Source organism: Lissotriton helveticus, chromosome 4_1, assembly GCF_964261635.1.
Source record: "Lissotriton helveticus chromosome 4_1, aLisHel1.1, whole genome shotgun sequence".
Lineage (NCBI taxonomy): Eukaryota > Metazoa > Chordata > Amphibia > Caudata > Salamandridae > Lissotriton > Lissotriton helveticus.
Window position 1 is genome coordinate 582,827,234 of NC_136063.1, and position 22,891 is coordinate 582,850,124.

At 46.7% G+C, this 22,891-nt stretch overlaps 1 protein-coding gene across 2 annotated transcripts in view; it reads right to left on the reverse strand.

Annotated features, from left to right (window-relative positions):
* Positions 1-22,891, reverse strand: part of MCMDC2 (minichromosome maintenance domain containing 2) — a 1,264,730-nt gene that overhangs the window by 219,395 nt on the left and 1,022,444 nt on the right. Inside the window, exon 13 of one of the 2 annotated variants that reach the window (XM_078687209.1) lies at positions 10,719-10,861. In XM_078687209.1, the coding sequence (XP_078543335.1) occupies positions 10,719-10,861 (143 nt within the window). Of the gene's footprint in view, positions 1-10,714; positions 10,862-22,891 lie in introns of those variants that run through there. The other variant, XM_078687210.1, reaches the window with a different exon arrangement.

Sequence of the window (22,891 nt, forward strand, 5' to 3'; positions counted from 1 at the left end):
TAAAAAACAAATGAAAACACATACAAATTAATTAATACCCCATCCTTTATCCCTATAAACCCCACAACCCACACCTTAAATTAATTACACAATTCCCATATTTAATTTTCAATTAATGAAATGTGATTAATTAACAACTATTATTAATTAAAAATAAATTACTTTCCACCATTTAACCCTATAAACCACACAACCTGCACCTAAAATTAATTACACAATTTGCATATTTAATTTTCTAATAAATTATTTCCCACAGTTAACACTAAACAGTATAAATTAAATAAATATTAATAAATAAAAAAATGTAATTAATTTATTATAATTAAATTAATTCCCAACCGTATTTCCCTATAAACCCACAACCCACTACAGAAATTAAAAAAATGCAAAATGTAATTAAAATAAGTTTGAGAACCTCTAAAAATGTAACACATATATTAAGAAACATAAACAATACTTATACAAAAAAATACATCACATACATTTAAAATATATACTAAAATACATAACACTGATTAAAAAATCGATATTTTAAACAACTATATTTTTGCAAACGATATTATTGACTTTGACTATTGATATTTTACTTTTAAAAACAATATTTCTTACCTTAAAGTTGATATTCTTGACCACGATTTTCTTGTTGTTGATGTTTCTCACTGACAATATATAGTTCTGTAGTTCTACATTTCCACCGTGATATTTAGGGCCCCATTAGGATGTTGAAATTGGCATTGTATATACACATAAGCGGCGTTCATTTGTGTTCACTGTACCCCAGCAGAACGAATATCGCTAAAACACTGACTGTGTTATCCCGCTAGCATAGACCCATGCACACACGTACACGACAGCCATTTTAGGTATCATGGTCTCCCAGTTTGCGATCGATCACCAGCGCCCCTTCCCTGACCCTGCAAGCTTCCCCCATGTACCCTGACTGCCCCCGCTCTCACACGCACAAGTCATGAGCCCTCCCCTCCCGCATGACTCTGTCTCTGAGAAATCGCGCCCCGCGCCTGACCAACACCTCCTGTCCCTCCATGAATACCCCTCCTTTGATGACCTCTTCCTCTGAACCTAATTGTCTACATGGACCGCTGGTCATCCCTTAGCCTGAGGATACAGTTCATTGCCCACTACTGTATGCACTCGCCTCTCTTGAAAGGAGCCACTATTGATCATGACCACCCCACCCCCTGAGATTCGATCAGGAGCACACATTCCAACGGAATCAACAGCACACTCAGCTGCATGACAGCCCCCTCCTATTGTATGGAGGATAAGGGCCCCTACTGTAGCCTCGTGTTGGAATATCTTCGTACTTTACAATGTCTTGATTGTAATGAAGGATGTGTGTGTGTCATAAACCTGTGTATAAAAGACAAAGCCTCAGAGAAACTTGTTAGAGCACCTCCCGAAGACACTATGCGAGCGTCCCAAATGACATGCTCTCCTCTTGAGTAATAAACTCTGTTCTTGTTTTCCTGCTTCCAGTGCCCGTCTCTTCATTTGGTAATTATTTATGATGGGAACGAAGAGTCGCCCTGCACCAGCAGCCTGGGCATCGGGTGCGATATGGGCTGACTTTTCAACAAGGATGGCGGGCGGACTTTGCCCGCCCGCCATCCTCACGGTACTAGGGACCGGCCGCCATGAGGGCGGGGGTCCCGTTGGCAGCATTATGATGCGCCCGCCACAGTGGCGGGCGCATCCTGTATTCCCATCATTGTGGCGGGCGGTGCACTCTGCACCGCCCGCCACAATGCTGAAAATGCTTTGCAGCATTTGCATGACGAAAGCAGCAGGCACCGCGCGGTGCCTGCCGCTTTCATTATGCAAATGCAGGGGGGTACCATAGGTACCCCCCTGTGTGCACCCCCCTACTGTGCTTCACTCTGGGGGCCCGCAGGGGGCCCCCAGAGTGAAGTCCGCCTACCTTTCCGTGGCGGCATTGCCGCCACGGAAAGGCATTGTCAGATGCCTATTCTAATATGGCTGGCGGTGTCTGATAGACACCGCCACCATGTTATCACTTATCCGCCCCGGCCGCCAGGCGACCGGGGCGGAAAACAGGCGGGCGGTGTTTCCCACCGCTGCGGTCCCCTCCGCCATCGTAATATGGCGGGGGGGAATGCAGGGAAGGATGTCGGGCGGATTGCCTCCGCCAGGGTGGCGGTGGCCACCGCCACCCTGGCGGAGGCAATCCGCCCGACATCCTAATGGGGCCCTTAGTCTGCATACCGCTTTTCCGGCCTTTAATGCCCTAATTGCTTGGATCACTTGACTATCCGTGAGGTCCACTTCCAAGTTGTCTCTATCAGTTGTTGTTAATGAGGGCACGCTTATGGTGGCTAGCAAGTCACGTTTCATCTACTGTGGCCTGTGACAATGGTGTATATATCTTGTTGTAGTGCTTTGCGAAGGCGTTGGCCACCCCTTGTCTGTCTCTAACTGGTGTGCCTTCTTCATTGGTGATCTTAAATACCCACCTGGAAGCCAGTTCCGTTTTATCTAGCAATGCCAGAAGTATACCTGCTTTGTCCCCAGCCTTGTATAACCGGAGTAGTGTTGCCTGGTATCCTGCTCTGGCCTCTTCTTCTGCATTCACCCTGTTTTCTTTTGTTTGATCTGTAATCTGTGCTGTTGTTGTTGTAAAAGTTATATTTCGACATCTAGGGGCCTATTAGGATGGCAGGGGGTGCTGGGACCGGCCGCCAGTGGTGGGGCGGTCACGCACCGGCAATTAGGATGCCACTGAGTGGCCACATCCCCCATCCACAACATTGTGGCGGGAGTTGCACACAGCACCGCCCCCCACAATGCTATGGCTGCACTGTGTGCATTTGCATACACAACATGGCAGGCACAGCGCGGTGCCTGCCATGTTGTGCATGCAAATGCTGGGGGGTACCATAGGTAGCCCCCATGTGCACCTCCCACCCCCCCAATACCCTGGGGGCCCAACTGAGCTATCCGCATGCCTTTCCGTTGCCTGCTTCCCGCTCCCATTGTAATATGGATGGCGGTGTCTAGCAGATGCCACCATATCAGGCCCCTTTTCTGCCCGGTCACCTGCATGCAATGGCGGATTGACATTTTACTGCTTAGCCCAGCCACATTCCACGATATTATCCTCAGCTGTTGATGAGATGCAGAGCCATCAGCCTTTCGGGTAGGAGTGCGGTGGCTATATAGGGCCTATATAGGTGATTGGGAATATGGACATGTGGAAGAATCATCTCCCACCCCCTCACCGATACAGATGGAGTGGCTGCTTGTTCCCACTTCCCCCAAGGAGCTGTCTTCCTATGGTTGGAGCGCGGTCTGCAAGGCCAAGATGCTGGTGAAACCAGTCACACAGTTAGGGGACTGTAATGCGTAATCCAGGAGGCCTCAGGACTTCACTCTGTAGTCAATTGTTGGCCTCCAATGAGGAGCCAACAGCTAGATGAGTAAGTAGTTGGGGGCAGAATGTCTACCCAGGTTGCAAGTTGGAAAGCACTTGAACTGGATGGAAGAGGCTTCAGGGGGACAGGTTCGAAATTCCAGGGCAAAGAGGTTTTCTGCCAGATCAGCTCCTCTAAGAGTAAGCTCATTAAAGTCAAGTAGTTGAATGGTAGAAGTGCACCTCCAAGCCCTGGAAATGTCATCTCGGATTACTTAGCGACAGCCCCTGACATGGCAGATCCAATGGATCGTCTTATTGATCAAAGAATCTTTGCCCTCACAACCCTTCTTTCCATCAAGTTTTGGAACGCTGAAAATGTAAATTTTTGGAGCCTGTGATGAGTGTGGTGAGTGTGTAATGACCGGGGGGGTCGGCTGATGTTGGCTGCAGGAAGGCGGTTGCTGACCCTGGGGTAAGAAGATGAATCTAGTGTAGTTAGGGGGTTCCTGAGCTGCCACTCTATTGTAGGGAATGTTATGAAGGTTATTAGAATTGTTGTTTTGATTGGTAGAAGATTCGAGTAAGACTTGATAAGGGCTTGAGTAGCAGAGGGGGCTGGGTATGGCCATGAGAGATGGTACCCCTACCATGGGTGGCTGCCTCACATGTTGTGCGATGATTATGAGGGGGCTGCAAGTGAGTTCCTGGCACACATGTGCCGTCCTGCTGGCAAGGCAAGCCATTCTGCAATAGTGATCTAACTAGGGTGGTAAGGCCTTCGATCATAGATCTCATGGTCCCTATTTCTGCTCTAAGCATTTCTATGAGTTGGTGGGTACCCTGGGGCTCTGGGTTAGGAGCTAATGTGATCGCTGTGGTGGGCGCAGGAGGATATGGGAGGGTGACGCCCTTAGGGTAATCAGACAGGTCCAATAAGGGAGTGAACCTGTTTCTACAAAGGATAGCAGGTCCTGGCTGCGAGGTATTATTACTAGAGGGGGGGTAGTGGAGGGTAGGCATGCCCTTGCAGTGTCTGGTGTTACCTTGTGGTTGGGTGAGGGGCCCCTTTGAGGGAAGTTTTTTGAAACATTGCTGGAATGGTAGGTGAACCGCTTGAACTAGGGATATGGGGAGGGGATTGGCCAGGGGTGATACGCGTCGCAGGAGCTGGTTCTACCACAAGGATGCCTTCGCACTCACTGATGAGGGTGTCAATGCAGTCAAGAACACAGTTGCTGCCTTGGTGTTTCAGCGTCTTCCTAACCCTTTTCCCTTTCCCGACTAAGCCACCACTGCCCGCACCGTTGCCCTCCATGGATTTCCTCTACCCCATCCTTCTGGGCCGCAAACAGTGTAGAAAACAGCGAACAAGACAAGGGTAAGTACTCAAATCAATTACAATGAAGTTTCAAACAATGTCTTAGCAGGCAGCCAGGCAACATTAGCAGACAGTCTCAAGTAAGGTCCAAATCAATTTCTGCGCGGGCCGACAAGTAAATCTAAATTAGGGAAGTAAACACAGTACCTCGAAGAGCGAGTATCGTCCAACAGCATGGACCAGGGGCCAGATGAAAGAGGGGTGGCCATGTCCTACCTCTTCCTGATGATGAGGGGAAAGGACGGGCCCGCCCTTGGCCCGGGCTTTGCCCGGGCGCATTCCTCGCGCGTCCCATGTTGTAGGAGCTCGCAAGTTAATTTAAGCGCCTCCGGCAGCGAGGAACTTAGTCAGCGTGGGGGAGCCTGGGATGTTAAGACCCTGGACCTGGCACTCACCCCAATGGCAGAAAAGAGCATCTAACACTAATTAAAAAATCGATATTTACTATATGTTTGCAAACAATATTATTGACTTCTTTATTTTTGAAAGCAATATTCCTTACTTTAAATGTTATATTCTTGCCCACGATATTCTTGCTGTCGATATTTCTCACTGACTATATTTAGGACTCGATATTCCTGTAGTTCGACATTTCCACCTCGATATTTTGCCTGCACTCTGCTTTTCTGGCTTTTAATGTCCAAATTGCTGGGCTCACTTGACTATCCGTGAGGTCCACTTCCAAGTTGTCTCTATAATTGTTGTTAACGAGGGCCTGCTTATGGTGGCTAGTAAGTCACACGTTTCATCTACTGTGGCCTGTGACAATGGTGTGTATATATTCTTGTAGTGCTTTGCGAAGGTGTTGGCCACCCCTTGTCTGTCTCTAACTAGTGTGCCTTCTTCATTGGTGATCTTGAATACCCACCTGGAAGCCAGTTCTCTTTTATCTAGCCATGCCAAAAGTATACCTGCTTTGTCCCCAGCCTCATATAACCGGTGTGGAGTTGCCTGGTATCTTGCTCTGGCCTCTTCTTCTGTAATCTCCCTGTATTATTTTTGTTTGATCTGTAATCTATGCTGTATATCATCATTTTCTGACAGTAGCAGATCAGACTCCAATTCTCTGACTTCCTCTTCTAGTATTGCCAGTTGCTTTTTCTTCTCTTTTTTATGTCCCACACTCAGTGACTCCTCCTGACCTCTCATTACTACCTTAAAGGCCTTCCACAGGACCTGGGCTGACTTTACCTATCCCTCGTTTTTCTCAAAGTAGTGGACAGTGGTCTCTTGCAGGCCAACTCGGATATACCGCACTTAAAGGCACCATGGATTAAGTAGCATCCCATTTTCCCCAACCCTATTTCGTCTGCCATAAACCGTGCAGAGTGGGAAGTAATCCAAGATTCACCTCAGAAGGTAATACACCTCACTGAATTTTGGGAGTTGCTCTACAAGACCAAACATGTAGTCAATATGTGATAGACTACTGCGTGCACCAGAGTGAAAAGTGTACTGACAAGTTAGTGGATTGCGCACTCTCCATACATCCACCAGGCCCATTGCTGATACAAATTCTACCAAAACCTTACCAGGATGTTCTTCCTGCCATGTCGGTAGATGGTCTAGCTCTTCGCAGATAGCTGAGTTACAGTCACCACCCATGAGTATCTCCCCTTGTGGCAAGGAAACTATGAGCGAGTCTAAGCATTAAGTGTTGATGCATGCAGCCTCGGGGGGAATATACAACAAGAGTATGTGGAACAATCTACCTTCCCAGTGCCCTGACAGTACTACAAATCGTCTGTGAGTATCATGCACTATACCATGTATATTGAATGGGAAGGATTTACGCAGGAGGATGCCTACCCCTCTTGAGCCCCTAGTATAACCAGCATGGGCTACTAACTTGTAACCCCATCTATTGAGTGCACAATATGTAGTGCCCTGTAGGTGTGTTTCTTGCAGCAGGGCTATATCAAGTGAATGGAGGTTTAGGTGTTGCAACACTACCACTCTTTTAAATTTGTCGCCCAACCCATTACATTCCAAGAAAGGATTTTAAAGCTACAGGAGACTTGTGTGGCACTTATCATGTCTTGCATATATGCTGCCATACCCTCTGTCTCAGCACTTTCCCGTAATCCAACACACTTGTTATTGGCTAATATCGCTGTTATTGATATAAATAACCCATAAAACATTGCAATATAACTTAAATAACAATCACTCACCTCCCCCCTGCCAGCCTCCCTGCAGTGTGGACTCGAAACTGACAATTGCAGAGAGCCTGTGTACCCCATCCCATCCCTCATGACTAACCACAGGAGGATAAGCCCCAACCAGTTTGTTCACCTCTCTCAACCCCAAAAAAATATGTAACATTTTTTGCAATGTTGTAGCTGTTTAAACAGGTCACTACAAAGTCCAAATCCCTTTTGAAATCAGTTTACTTGAGCAACAACTCTGGATTCGTTAGAAAAGAAGGTATCTGGTATTTGGGGCCTGGTCCATTATGCCTACACAAGTTTCTACAATATTAATCCAGATATATGTGTGCTTTCCAGTCTCAGGCTTCTTCCAGTGAGCCAAAGAACCAGGTCTTTCCCTCAACCTCCACCCTGAGCTTGGCAGGGAGTAACATTACATATTTAAATTCTTTTTCTCGCAATATCTTTTTCATCTCAAGGAACGAAAGTTGTTGGACTTTATCGTGAAGTCCGGAAAAAATGTAATTGCGGCATTCTCATGTTTGAGCAGAGGGGCAGAGCAGGCAGTTTGCAGCATTGTGTCTTTGTGGTTGAAGATTCTTGCTACAATGGGACGTAGGGCACCCCCAGATGCAGCAGGCCCCCTGGAAACCGATGGGCACGCTCCACCATAAAGTATTTGAAGAGACCACGCAGCTGTAGGTGGTTCACAATAAGATCCTCTCCACAAAGAGGACCATAGCTGGGCCTTCTGCCTTCTTTGGTACCCCTAGTATTCTAACATTGTTTCTGCATGCACGCCCTTCGAAATCTTCAAGTTTTGCTTCTAACGTTGCCGTAGTAGCCTAGAGCTCCTTTACCTGAGTTTCCAGTGTCTTAGTGGTAGATTGGAGTTCAGTGATAGACTCTTCAGTGGCTTTAACCTGGGCACCCAGGTTGCAAAGATCTGCATGTAGAAGTGTTACTTCTGAGGGTACTGTGTCGATTTTATTCTCTAGGACCGAGCGGACTCTCTGAATTGCCGCCATTACGTCTTTCAGAGTAAGGGCATCCTCGTCTGAACCTAGCTGTTGCTGTTGCTTCCCCCTCCCCCCGTAGCAGGCGGGGCATCCTATTTAGGCTCTGCAAATCTGTTAAGTTTCATCTGATGCATCACATGGGGAACTTTGTGATTTGATATTTTGTTAGGTCAGGTCTCTCCTGTTTGTTTGTTTGAACAAACTACAGGCAATCCAAAATGCTGCAGCCAGGGTTCTGCTGAACTTACCATATCGTCACCCAACATCCAAAGGCATCAGGGAACTCCACTGGCTTCCAGACAGGTGCAGAGTACAGTTTAAGGCCCTTTGTCTGGTTCACAAATCCCTGCACGGTATGGGACCAGATGACCTTGCCAAACTTCTCCCGCGATACGTGCCATCACGTACGCTGAGATCAGCCAATCTTGATCTAATATGCCAACCTAAAATAAGACGAATGCGATGGGGTGGGAGATCCTTTTCCTACCAAGCTTCCAGACTATGGAACTCTCTGCCCCCTGCATTGCGCTCACAAAAATCTAAACTATATTTCAGAAAGGCAGTGAAAACCTGGCTCTTCTCTTCGCATTAAGACTGGCCTTCACCGCTCTTTTAGTCATCCCAGCGCCAAGACGCCGCGGCATTCGAGCGCTTTATAAGTACTTCAGTCACTCAGTCAGTCAGTCAGTGTCGAGTTAATATGGTGTCTCTCTTCAACTCAAGATTTTTGTGGCCTCTAGGAATCCACTCTTGTGTGGTATCTTATTCTTACAGCTCGCCAGTATTGTTTGTTTAGCTGCTAGTAGGTGTGGTATGCCCGAGAGTGTAGTATCGGAGTTACATCACCAGTATGGTCTCTCCTTCTCTTTCAGGGCAGCCTCTTCCTGGCCCAGTTATCTGTGGATAGATTGCTTGCAACGTCGCACTTACCACAAAATGATGGCCCTTTATGGTGTTGCACTCTGTTTATTTAGGTTTGGTCTCAGTTGCACCCTCTGAAATCACCCTTGGGAGAGGGTAGCGGTCTCCTTCCCCTCGATGCCTGCACTAGGACTCACAGACTTCTGGGTCCGCTGGTCTCAGTATCTGCGTGATCGCAAAGCACCTGTGGATTCTGTTCTTTGGGGCTGCCTCCGGCCTATTTGCAGTCCTGGTGTTGTTACTGGTGTGCCAATCCAGGCACCGATTGGCTGCGGCTTTTATTTATTGCAGTCCCATGCCGCACTGTAGCTTTCACCTCTGATCAGACAAGTTTCCAGCGCCGCTGTTGCTTACGCACTCACCCCAGTTGACTTCCTTCACGGGCGTACCCAGCTTCGCCTACTTCCTCCACCTTTGCTCGATCCCAAGCTTTGCGGGCCCCCTCCCAGACACACTCACAGCGGCGGAAGCAGCTCCCACGAGGCAGCGTCAATCCACTCCTCACCAGGCTCTAATCTTCTCTGCGGGAACGTCTACGCCATGTTGAGCATACAGCCTCACTGCACGGCATCAGAGGCATTCGGCAGCCTCCCCACTTTGCCTCAAGGTATTTCTTTATTCTGCAAACTATTGTTTCTAGGCATCGACAGGGTCTCTCCCACTTCTTTAGGCAACTTTGTATTCGGATTGATGTGCGGATATATCGGGATTTATAAATCAATCAATATGCTGCCATTTCGGCGGCTGTTAGCCACACCCCCAAGCTCACTATATTGTTAAATCCATGTGAGCAGCGGAATCCTTCTGAAAGATGATCATCAAATCAACAGGATGCTACTTATGACTCTGATACATGCTAAATTTCATCAAGCAAGATGAACAAATTCTTGAGACAAGACTCCAACAAATTTTTCCAACAATACTCCATTAATGAAAAAACACTTGGACAGTCGCTGAAATGGACAACGTGCAAGTCACAACAAGAGCAAGCACTATATGAAACAAAGAATAAAACCAATGTACCAGTTCTTTAGAGCAGATGTAAATAATGTTGAGGAATGCATGGAACCAGTTCGATCTCTTTGACTTGCCACCACTTCGGTGGCACAATACATGCTACAGCCCATGGAGGACCCCTGGTGTACTTATGCCCTGGGTACCTTAGTACCATATACTAGGGACTTAGAAGGGTACACTAGTAGCCCATTGGGAAGGTACCAAAGTACTTACCACCGTCCAATTTAGGGAGAAAGCACAGTGACTGGGGTCTGATTAGCAGGATCGGTTAAACTAGTCATGAAACAGAGTAACACCAGCAAAAAGTGGGGGTGAACATAAAAGCATATCCTACTTTCCTACAGTGTGTAATTCTTCTATCCGTTTAGTTTGTTATGCCCGTTCACCCTTGTGATGCCATATAAAAAAGAGGCATCCTATGCTATATAATGGACACTACCCACTTATTTTGTAACCTGTCCGTATCATGACCAACGAGGAGTATGCTTCATGTATTTTATTCCGTTTGCAGCCTACTTTTAAAGCCAAACTCTTGATCTAATCAATTTTACAATCAAACCTGAATTGCACAGTAGTTTAAGCCCACTATGTTGTTAAATCCATGTGAAAAGCGGAATTCTTATGAAATATGATCATCAAATCAAACAGGATGCAGCTTATGACTCTGATGCCTGCTAAATTTCATCAAGCAAGATGAAAAAATTCTTAAGACAAGGCTCCAGCTAATTATTCAAACAAAACTCCATTAATGAGGAAATACTTTAACAGTCCCTGAATTGGACAACGTGCAAAGTCACAACAAGAGCAAGCAGTATATGGAACAAAGAATAAAACAAACTTACAAGTTCTTCAGAGCAGATGTAGATAATTTTGACGAATTCATGGAATCGGTACGAACTCTTCGACTTGCCAAGTAATAGCCATGAATCAGCTTTTCAGCTTCTGGGCTGAGTTCAACGTGAAGTTCTTTGGCAAAAGCAATAAGCTAGTTGAAAAGAGAATTAAAAAATGGTAACTGATGCAGCAAAAAAAAAAGTAAAAATAATGTTATAAATTACGTAAAATAAATGTCCATGAAATGTAGATAGGAGAATATTTTTCTAAATGAAGGAGTAATTATAAAAACAAACTTGCCAACAATTCTGACAGGGTGTTTGCGTGCATTTGATTACCCACTAACAGACCTGCTTGCAACTAAGCTAAGTGAAGTATGGGGTTAAAAAATTACACCAAAATAACCACTTGAGACGTTGGCTGTAGAAGCTGCTGATTTAATCCAAAGAATGAACCCACGACAGGGGAGACATCTGGATAGGTCTGAGTACTGGCTAGGATTGACCATTCTCAGAACTATGCCGTACGTTCCAAATAGAATACATATCATAGGCAAATAATAATGTATTACATCACAATTGACTCCCAGTATAACCATAGTACATCTTCTTTCCCCCGAAACAAAATAAAGGAAAACAGAGTAACAACTAAATAGCAACAATAAAGCAAATCTAAAAAATATAATAATAATATTATTAACACATCTTCAATATAGCTCAAAATTCTGAAGCTTAACAGGTTCGCTAATTCCAGTACGGCAAACGTTTACCCACCATTTAGAGAAAGGGAAACCTAATCTCTCAAATTTTACCGGCAGCAAAACAGTTGCAGGCACATTTTGTGGAAAGAAGAGGGTCTAACCACAAGGAGAAGTTAATTTCCCTGCATATGACAGCTAAATGGGATTTAAAATATAATGGGTTCCACTAATGTCTTATGATCCGAAGAAAGGGAGCTTACCTGCCCCGAAAACGAAACGGTGTTGTACAGTAGGTTTGCTATATATCCAAAGTGAATGGATCTACGTTGACACCTATTTGTTTTAAAGGAGCAAGGGCAATGTGCCCTAAGCCAGCTCGAAACACTAAGGCCAAGATTTACTAAGCCTTTGCACTGTCCCTGCATTGGGCAAATTGACGCAAAGACAATGCAAAGGCTTCAGTAAGATTTACAAAGCCACGCAAGGGGCGATTTGCTCCACCTTAGGTGACTCTGTAAATGAATGTAATGCAGCAGCATACGCTGCATTGCCTCATGTTTGAAAGTGGTAGGCATTACATGTTTGGAGCATGGGCGTTCCTGTGCATCCACCCATAGACTTTGATAGAATCCCAGATTTACTAAAGGCAGTTAACCTGGGATTGTGCCAAAAAACTGCGCCTACCACAGGGAGGCGAAATGAGGAGAAATACCTTTATTGCATACATCTTTATTGTTTGGAGCCGTAAATAGCAGATCCTCTGGTTAGTACTCTCAACTCCTCAGCTGGCAGTGTTCTGTCACTAACACATCATCAGAGAGAATAGGGGATCCAGAATGGAATACACTAATGTAGCAAGGTATGCAATGAAGTAACATATTGCAATAGCTATAAACACACATTCCTCTTCTTTTTACATTACACAATACAAACACAAGACATCCCCTTTCTGTAACAATACAATACATTGTGGATAAGATTATGACTATCACTCTACCAAATACCATATAATAATAAAAAATATGTTTTCTACTAAAACAAAGTTAAACTATCCATGCCAAAATATACACACAATTAGGACAATGACACTTTTTATACATTAATTAAAATCTACCAACCAATAGGTGGTTTCCTTACTCTCTACCACACATCTCCTCTTTAACACCATTTTCTCCTTCACAATTTGTACAATAAGACACATTGCCATCACCATTATTTTTCTATTACCACAGGTTCATCATCATCTTTTCTGGTATCTTTCACAGCATCCAAAGATGCTCCCTCCATTGGTTTCCCATCCGGAAGTACCTCTGACGCCTCCACAAATTTACTGGAAAACTCAACTAACTCATCTGTAGAATCATCATTCATCCATTATACTCCCAACATGGCATACCAGAAATAAGAAAATAAGTTACTTACCTGTAACTACGGTTATCCAGTATTGGTATCTTTTGTAGATTCACATGCTTGACTCACTCCCCGTCGTCGAGATAGCAATCCCATGGTATAATATTCAAGCAGAGCCTTAAATCCTTAATAGGCTATAACGGCCGAAGGCCATCTAATCCGTAGCCTATCCATGTCCTTTTTAAAAAAGGACCGAAGGTTGACATACAGCCAATCAGCTGTTAGCACCCTCTAGAACACTCCCAGCAGAGACCAGCTCTCCTCAGATTTTCAAACCACAAGTGGGAAGTACAGATCCCAAATTCAATGAGAACTGACTTTCCGGGGAGGAGGGTGGGTTGCATGTGAATCTGTGAAAGATACCAATACTGGATAACCGTAGTTACAGGTAAGTAACTTATTTTCTTATCCAGTGTTGGCGTATCTTTCATGGATTCACATGCCTGAATCAGAATAGCAAGCAGTACCATGAAACTACTGTCGTTAGCAGATGTGGGAGACATGAAACTTTAAACTCCCAATGTTATAGACATATACCAGAAATATCTCTAATAATCATTTAAAATCTAGCATAAAATGTGTGGGATAAATCTTTCAGATACACTAGCAATCACAATTATTAGAAACTCAAAAAACTGTTTTATATACATTTGTATATACACTTTCAGACTGATGCAATACTGTTATTAAAATAAGGAAAGAGCTCTTCTTATGTCAAACAAAGAGGCTGACCTTAATTGAAGAGATGCTGCAGTACCGCTTGTCCAACTGCTGCATCTTCTCGTTGCGTAGATTGCAGACAGTAGTGCTTTGTTAACGTGTGGACATTCTTCCATGTCGCAGCACAACATATTTTGTCTAATGTCACTCCATCACACAAAGCTGCAGATGCAGACACTGTTCTTGTGGAGTGTGCTTTAGTTCTTGCTGTCAGGGGCTTGTTAGCCTTTTCGTGTTAGAACTGAATCACAGTTGTTCCTTGTTTTCCTTGTCCGTAAGTGACCAGGAGCTGGTCTGTTTTCTCTTATCTCTTTTGTGTTGTGTAGGTAAAATTTCAAGCATCTCTTGATATCCATCATATGAAATGCCCGTTCTGGATTTGGAAAGAAAGATTGAAATATCACCGGCTCATTGAGGTGAAATTGTATTGGTTCCTTTGGTATAGGGTTTGTCTATAAAGCTACATAGTTTTCAGTAAAATGTAGGAAAGGTTCTTTGATTGTAAAGGCTTGTATTTCCCTCACCCTCCTTGCAGAAGTAAGAACTAGTGAGAGGGATACCTTCTATCTGAGAAACTTAAGCTCCGCTTTGTGAATTGGCTCAAACGGTTGTCTCATCAACTGCACCAGGACAACATCGAGCTTCCATTTTGGAAGAGGTGCACGCACAGGGGAAAATGAGTGGAAAAGGCCTCTCATGAACTGCTTTACAAGACTAGATGTAAAGAGAGAAAGAGCTTGATGAGATTTCCTATAACGGGAAATTGAAGCCAGGTGAACCTTTACTGATGAGAAAGTGAGACCTGATTTAGCTAGTGAGAGGAGGTACGGCAAGATCTGTTCAGCAGGGGCTTGCACCGGGTGAACATTATTTCTTTTACACCAGCAACAGAATCTTCTCCATATCAAACGATATGTTTTGATAGTGCTTATGGGATTTAGCAATGATTTCTCTACACTCTTGCATTACACTTACGTCCTTAAGCTCCAGGAATTCAGGAGCCATGCGTGAAAATGAAGAGAGTGTGGATCTGGATGATTTACTTGGCCCTTGTTCCTCGATAACATTGTCGAGAATGGCTGTAGGCGAATGGGCTATGACTCCGACAGCAGGAGCAGTTGCGGGATTCAGTATTGTCTGGGCCAACGTGGAGCTATCAGGATCAGATGACAGCCTTCCGATTTCATCTTGCTTAGAACCCTGGGAAATAACAGGATGGGGGAAAAAGCCAAGGCATATATCCCTGATCATCGTATTAAAAAGGCATTCCCCCTTGGCCCAGGTAGGGGGAATCTGCTGGCATAGTACTGGCCTTTGGCGTTCTCCTTCGTTGCAAAGAGGTCCAAAGTTGGTTTCGCCCATTCTCGAAATACCCCCATTCTCGAAATACCTTGTCCAGCTGGAATTGTTCTAGATCCCACTCGTGTCAACTGGACTGAGACCTGCTCAACGTGTCTGCAACGGTATTGTGAAGACCCCTGACATGCTCGGCCTTTACCGAGATCCCATGATGTGTTGTCCATTCCCATAATTTGGTCCCCTCTGGGGAAAGCGTAATGGATCTTGTTCCTCCTTTTCTTTGTTGATATAGTACATGCTGGTCATATTGTCCATACGCATCAACACCGAGGAGCCTGCTATTCTCGGCAGGAAAGCTTGGAGAGATAGGAATATGGCCTTTAGCTCTAAGCTGCTGATGTGCTGTTTTCTCTGTGCCGAAGACCATTTGCCTTGAATTTGCAAATCCTGTAGATGAACTCACCAGCCTTCCATGGAGGTGTCCGTTGCTAAAATGAAATCTGGGGTGCTCCATAGGAAAGTCAGGCCTTGAACGAGATTTGTCGCCTGGAACCACCACTGCAGTGCTTTCACCATCCGTGCTGTGATTCGAACTACATCTTTGAAGAATCCCAAAGTTGTTGCCACTGTTTCTGTAGCTCCTCCTGAAAAGGCCTCATTTTCAGGCTGGCTAGAGGTACCAGATTTATCGCTGAAGAGCACATCCCAAAGAGCGATTTGTGCATTCGCTCAGAAAAGGACCCTTTTTTAAATATTGTCCTTGCAAGCCTTTGCAGACATATCTGCGTCTCCTGAGACAAGAACGCTTTGCACTGAATTGTGTCTACGGATGCTCCCAGAAAAGATATTATCTAAGTTGGAAGCAGAACCAATTTTTCCCTGTTTAGGGTAAGTTCCAATGTTTCAAACAAACAGAGGCAAGTTTTCATTGCTCAATCAACCTCCTGCACAGTTGCTGCTTTGAGCAACCAATCCTCGAGGTACGGAAATACTTAATTCCCCTGAGACCTCAGGGTTGCCGCTACTGGCGCCAGATACTTGGCGAAGATCCATGGTGCTGATTTGAGTCCAAATTGTAGCACTTTTTATTAATAGTGGGTAGCAGCCACTGTGAATCTTAGAAACTTTCGGTGCTTTGGGTGGATTGGGATATGGAAATATGTGTCTACCATGTCGAGGGAAGTCATGAAATCTCCTTTGTTTAAACAGCCCAGAATATCGGAGAGCATTACCATCCTGAATGTCTGCTTCTTTAGAAACTTGTTGAGATTCCTTAGGTCCAGAATCGGTCTCCATTCTCCTGATAGCTTTTTAATTAGGAAAAAACAAGAATAAAAACCTTTCCCTTTCTGAGCGAGTGGTACTTCCTCTATTGCTTCCTTGAGAAGCATGGATAAAACTTCCTTTCGTAATAAGGGAAGACAAGTTGGAGGGGCACCCCTGGGTGGAGTAGTTGATGGTCACTGAAGAAACTCTAGAGTATGACCATTAATGACCAGGTCCAACACCCAGCGATCTGATGTAATCCTGTGCACATAACCGGAGACTTTCGCACCATTGGGTAGGGAGGGCAGATGGACTGGCACCCCGACGTGCTCATTGCTTTGTGCCCGAGTCACAGCTTTCTTGGGGTGCTCGCTGGAGGCCTTCCTGGAGAGAGAAACCAGCCATGAAAGATTGACGATATGATGGAGGGTTATAAGACTGTCGATATTGGGATTGGTTTGGTTAATATTGCTGAGCTCTCTGGTATCCTCCTTTATAAGTGGCGAATACTCACCCTCTAGCACCTCTGAAAGGTACTCTTCTGTATTGCAGAGCGCCCAAAGACGTTGCATGTCTGTATCATTCTTGTTACCAATAGAACCTCATCAACGTGTTTCCCGAAGAGTAACTCCCCGTCAAAAGCCATATCAAGAATCTATGCTTGTACCGCAGGTCTAAAAGTTGTCGCTTTTAGCCATCCCTGATGTCGAAGTACAGCCGCTCCTGCCAACTGCCTAAAACCATTATTTGTCAAGTCAAGGGCACAGTCAACTGTTTCTGAGGCTGAACGCTCACCCTCCAACAAAGTTTTGCATGCATCTTGCCTGCTTTCCTCCGGGATGAGGTCTATTAGCCCTGTCATATCGGACCATAAAGCGACTGATAATGGCTAAAGCATTTGCTGTTCTGATTATCACTGCTGCCATTGAAGAGAACCTTTTTCCAAGGATGTCCATTCTACGCCCTTCCTTATCTGGGGGTTAGTAATCTGGGTAGCCGTATTCTTAGACCGCCTTTGTGAAGCCTGGGAGATGACTGAATCTGGCTTCGGATGTCCAATAAGGCAAGATGGAGATATTTCTTATCCACACGAGGCAGCACCAGTGGTATGGACGCTGGCGTTTTCATAATTCTGATACCCTCCTGCCAAATGCAGTCAATGATAGGTATGGAGCGCACCACTTTTCTTGTGTCCTCTTTGAAATCTTAAAGGAAACATTTTGTCTGCTTTACTGTCATAGGTAAATGGAACCTGCTGGCTGTCCTTTGCATCAAGTTGTGAAACCACCCGATATCCTCTGGAGGAGAGTCTGATGGCAGGTGCTGAGGAGAAGATGGTGTTGGAATCATGTAATCATCCCAAGGATCAGGAGCACATGCTGGATCTGGCAGTTCATCTTCTTCTACCTCTTCTTCTGAGGAGGAAGTGTTTTGTGCTCCTGGGTCCATTGTCCCTGAGCCCGGTATAATCACAGGCGTGCTCGGTAACTGAGGACCTGGTGTATCTGTAGATTCTTCCACCTGAGGAACTTGGTTTACAGACAGATTTTGCTGAGGAGGGAACCTTTGCCTATAATCCATCAACATGGCTTGAAGGTCCTTGATTAATGAAGGCCGTAGATGGGTTACATCCCTGGGGCACGGTTCTTGTCGGAGGTCAAACTGATAGCTATGACGTGGAGCCATAAAACCCTGCTGGTAATAATGTGCCTCGTCTTGAAAGTCGTCATCCTCCTCGTCATCCTCTTGGCACTTCACGTGGAGTGAGATGGACTGTTACATACCCCATGAAGGCCGTCATCATCATTATCCTCTTCCTCAACATACCCTTCCAACAGATGTGATGGAAGCAAAGGCAACACCTTGCTGTAATCCTGCATAGACTGGCGTAAAAATGTCTTTGTTACTCTGGTGACCTGAGTAATACTCGTCGACGGGGGCGTCGACGGTGCTGAAATCATAGACAAGGGAACTTCCTTCATCGACGGTGCTGTCATCGATGGTTCTGTCGTTGACGGTATTGCTACCAACAGTGTTGTCGCCGGCGGTGTCTTCATCGTCAACGGTGTCTTCATCGTCAACGGTGTCTTTGTCGTCAACGGTTACCAGTCTTGACCCTGGCTGTAGGACGAGCATACAGCAGTCGCACCCATGCAACCCAGCCGTCGCCCATGCCTAAGCGCCTCATAAACGCCAGGAAATAGTCCCATCCTACAGTGTTGAAAGCCTTCTCCAGGTCAATGGATAAGATGACAGCCTGCCAGAGGGCCTGTGCCTCAGGATGGTACAGCACCGAATACAACCGACAAAGGTTGTACGAGTTATTACGGGAGGGGATGAACCCATTCTGATCAGCAAAGCTACTTGCTTATGGTGCGTGGAGGCCCTTAAAAAAACACGCAGCTACAGACTATGCGAGGAACTGCATTATATATGACAGGCCACTCCGGTCACAATCAGTTTCTCTGACAAAAGATTTCAATCAAAAATGCAATTGCTTGTTTAAAGGTGCAATGTTGACCGGCGCAACACTAAAGCTCGCCAGCTACTATAGCCAATACAAATAGCAACCACTAAATGGTGGAATCTTCAACCAGTGGTCAATAGCCTGAGCAACGGGACAACAGAGCTCACCAAAAACAGCAACCAGCACAATTAAGTCGCATTGGGCCACACCCCAGCCAGCTTGTTGCTAATATGTAGTATACACAACATATCCAAACTAAGCTGCAGACATATTTATTGTCGGGAGCTGTAAATAGCAGACCCTATGGTTAGCAGTTGCGGCTGGTGTTGATGAGTGGCAGGGCGGGATGGGAGGTGTCGGGGGACAACAGATGACCAAAGTAAAAAACAACTAAAAATATAACTTAGGTGGCCAACCATCATGGCCGATCGGACGTAACTCCGATCGGCTCCTCTCCAGGCCTGGAAAAATCAACGAAATATAAGGCACTTACAGCCCCCACAACTAACTCGCCTGATGCCTGAGGGTGTTGGATGGTGAGGGGTGTCTCGGGAGGTGAGCTGGAGGTCCCGGGAGTCTTTCATTGTGGCAAGTTCGTTCTTGTGGCCAGAGCCTGCGGCGCCTCTTAAGATAGCAGGTGCTCCCAGACCCGTCCTTCGCTGCAAAGGCGACAGCCCGAGCTCTGAGGGGAGCCCAACCACGAAGACGGTGAAGGTGGGCACCAGGGGTAATATCCTACTGCCCCCCCCCCCCGGCCCCGCTTCCCGCTACATCGGAGGCGTGAGACCTGCAGCGGCTCCCGTGCCGGGAGGGTGGCGCTTCATGTCGGGAACCCCCATCGAACAGAAGAGACCTTAGGGGAAACTGTGGCTCTCAGGGCCCAGCACCGAATAGAGCACCAGGTACGTAGAAAGGCAGTGGGATGGTGCAGACTCGAGAGGGGACGCCGGGATCACTTGCAAGAAGCCTAGTTCCTGACCTTAAAATGGCTGTGGTCAGACACCATTTTACAGCCTCGTGGGGGAGCCCCGAACCGCGGCCCTGTTTCTCAGATGCTGCCTCTGTCCTAGAAGTTCTCTTGGTGCGATTAGGGAGTTCTTAGACCCACCACTCTCCAACAAGTAAGCTCTCATACGGCGAGGCACTGACACCAGGTCAAGAGGAGTGTGGGTCACGGAGCGGGAGGGCCCCCTGAAGCCCTGGGTACCATTGAGGCCCAGGTGAAAATACCCCCTCACCCATTACGCGAACGCAGAACGGAGGTCAGGAACGGACAGAGAGGGGCTATTTCTGTTTGAAAAGCAGCGAGGGCTGCCACACCGATTGGAGGAGACCCCTGGGCCCTGTGAGGGCGCTTTCTGGTGCAGAACAACCTTGGCTATAGCTTGCACCTCAGGCAGTGATCCCCCAGCTGACAGGCTTAGCGATGACCCGCCCCTCCAGCAAGGTGATATTTGGTCCTGGCGGAGGCCTGTGCCGACGGCGGGGGTCTCACTTCTTCCTTCCCAAGAAGATCTACCAGCCTAAGCAGGGGTGCTGAGCAGGGGGACGGGGCGAGTCCCAGTTCCTCCCGTAGGGGGCTTTTCTTCTTTCTGCTGCGGAACGGCCCTGACTAGGAGTAGGGCATGAGTCCATATGCCACCCAAAAAAACGCTGCCCACAAAGCTCTCCGGCTCCTTCTCCCACACTACTAAAGGATCGGGCAGTGAAGTGGTTGGTTGGAGACTTGAATCTGATATGGGACTTGACGTTGGACACCTCACACACCCAGAGGGCCCGAGGGGGGATATTTAGCAAAACACTCAAAGAGGCTCTTAAGGGGTTGGGGTTAGTAGACGCCTGGAGGGCGGCCCATCCCGCAACCCGGGATTACTCTGTTTTTCTCCCATTTGCATAGGACATACTCCAGGATTGACCATGCTTTCATAAGCCAGTCCCTTCTCTATTCAGTGGTGGGATCCAAATTTCATCCAATTTGCCTCTCTGATCATGCACTATTAGAGCTGGTTCTTGACTGGCCTGCCCCACGTTCCAAACTCGTCACATGGTATTTTCCCAATTTCCTATATAGAGACAGACTCCTCAGGGATGAGTTAAGAAAAGCAATTACTAAGTTCTTTGACCTTAACTACCTGGAGCACACCTCAATAATTGGGACACCTTCAAGGCAGTTATTAGGGGGAAGTGTACTGAGCTAGAGGCCACACTTAAGATGCAAAGCAAGGGAGATCCCCTTCTCCTGGAGGGTAAACTCTGCACTGCCGAGAATTAACATAAGTCTGACCCTTCGGTTTAATCCATCCATAAGGTTACTCAGGTCAAAGGGAAGGTTCAGGCTATCTACACTACACTAATTGGGCTGAAAAGACCCTCCCACGACTACAAGCGCGCAGCTATGAGAAAGGAAACAAGATGAGCTTGCTACTGGCTCGTCAGCTAATAGTGCGGCAGGAGAAGGACTACATCAAATGCATAGTCGATGGGAAAGAGATCTCCCAACAGAGTGAGGTGGGGAAGGCCAAAGCGTTTGGGGACTTTCATCGCTCCCTGTATACCACAGACCAAATAGATGCACAAGTCCAAGACCAAATACTTAGAGGCTCTTGTCCTGCCCCAGGTTCCCACCTCCACCGATGAGGAGTTAAGTAGCCCCATTACCACAGAAGACGTTCAAAAGGCGATCGATTTGCTTAAGCTCCAAAAAGCACCCGGCCCTAACGGCCTTAATGCCCACTTCTATTGTACATTTGCTCCGGAAACAGTCCCCCGTCTTGTGACGGTCTTCAATTCTATCGCTGTCACACACAACCCCTTCGATGGGGGAGGCGGTGATCTCTGTCATCCCCAAACCAGGGAAAGATCCCTCCAACTGCACCTCTTACAGACCTATAGCGTTCCTAAATCTGGACGCCAAGCTTTATTCTAAAATCTTGGCACCCCGCCTGGAAAATATCATGCCGTTCCTCGTGCAACCAGACCAAGCGGGCTTTATCAAGGGGAGGCAGACCCATGATAACCTATGGAGAGTAGTTCACATCATTGAGAAAGCACAGAGGAAAGCCATACCTGCTGTCCTTCTCTCGTTTGACGCGGAGAAGGCCTCTGACCAGGTAGACTGGGTCTTTATGACTCGTACCCTGTGTCGGTTTGGCTTCACCGAGATATTCATTGGAATGGGCAGGGCGAACTACTGAGCACTGCGTTCCAGAGTCGTGGTTAATGGAGTCGCCTCAGAACCTTTTAACCTCTTGAGGGGCACCCGACAGGGATGCCCTTTATCCCCCTCCTATTTGCGCTCAGCATAGAACCTTTCGCGAAGTGCATTCGATCCAACCCGGACACAGGGTGGGGTACCCTTTGGCACAGACAAACACAAAATATCCCTATTTGAGGACGATGTTCTTCTGTCATGAGGCTGAATTCCTCTCTCCCAGCGATCCAAGCTGAACTTGCCTCCTATGAACAGGCCTTGGGCTTCAAGGTGAACCTCTCGAAATCTTTCCTCCTTAACCTCACGGCGCCGAGGGAAACCATGCGGGATATTGAAGACGTGACCCTCTTTTGGAGTGCTCACAAAGACATCACTTATCTTGGCATCAAACTCACACCCAAGCTGGAGCACCTCTATGGAGCTAACAACCCCCCTGCAGTGCCAGCTTAAAGGTGATCTTGCTAGATGGCGGACGGCCTACCTCTCCTGGATAGGACGGGTCAGTGCCATTAAAATGAACGTTCTCCCAAGCTTACTATATCTCTTTCAGGGCCTTCCGATCCCTGTGGATCGGGTGCTTTTCTCTGAACTGAAAACAATGATTACCAAGTTTATTTGGCAGGGGCAGAGTGCACGGCTCCCCAACCGTGTGTTAACTAGATCAAGGAAGGAGGGAAGATTGGCCTTGCCGGATTTCTTGGGTTACTACAGGGCAGTCCAACTTAGGGTGAATACGGAATGGTCCCTCCGAGAGACGGAAAAACTCTGTCTCCATATGGACCGACAAATAACAGGGAGAACGACATGGGATCTCTTGTGGAAACATAAACACCATCAACCGTGCAATGCCTATATCAGCACTCCTGCAGCGACCACCTTAGGGGTTTGGGATGTACTGAATAGATCCACTCCTCTCACTACCCCATACACGCCCATACACTTCAACCCCGAGTTTCCTCCGGCGTTACGGGAGGGGTCATTTGAGGCTTGGCGGGAGGGTGGCTGTCTCATGCTCTCTCATCTCTTTGAGGGGGGGAACTGTTGACTTCACGGAATGCGTTCAGGCCTTTCACCTCCAGCCAGCTGAAAAATTTCACTATGTGCAGCT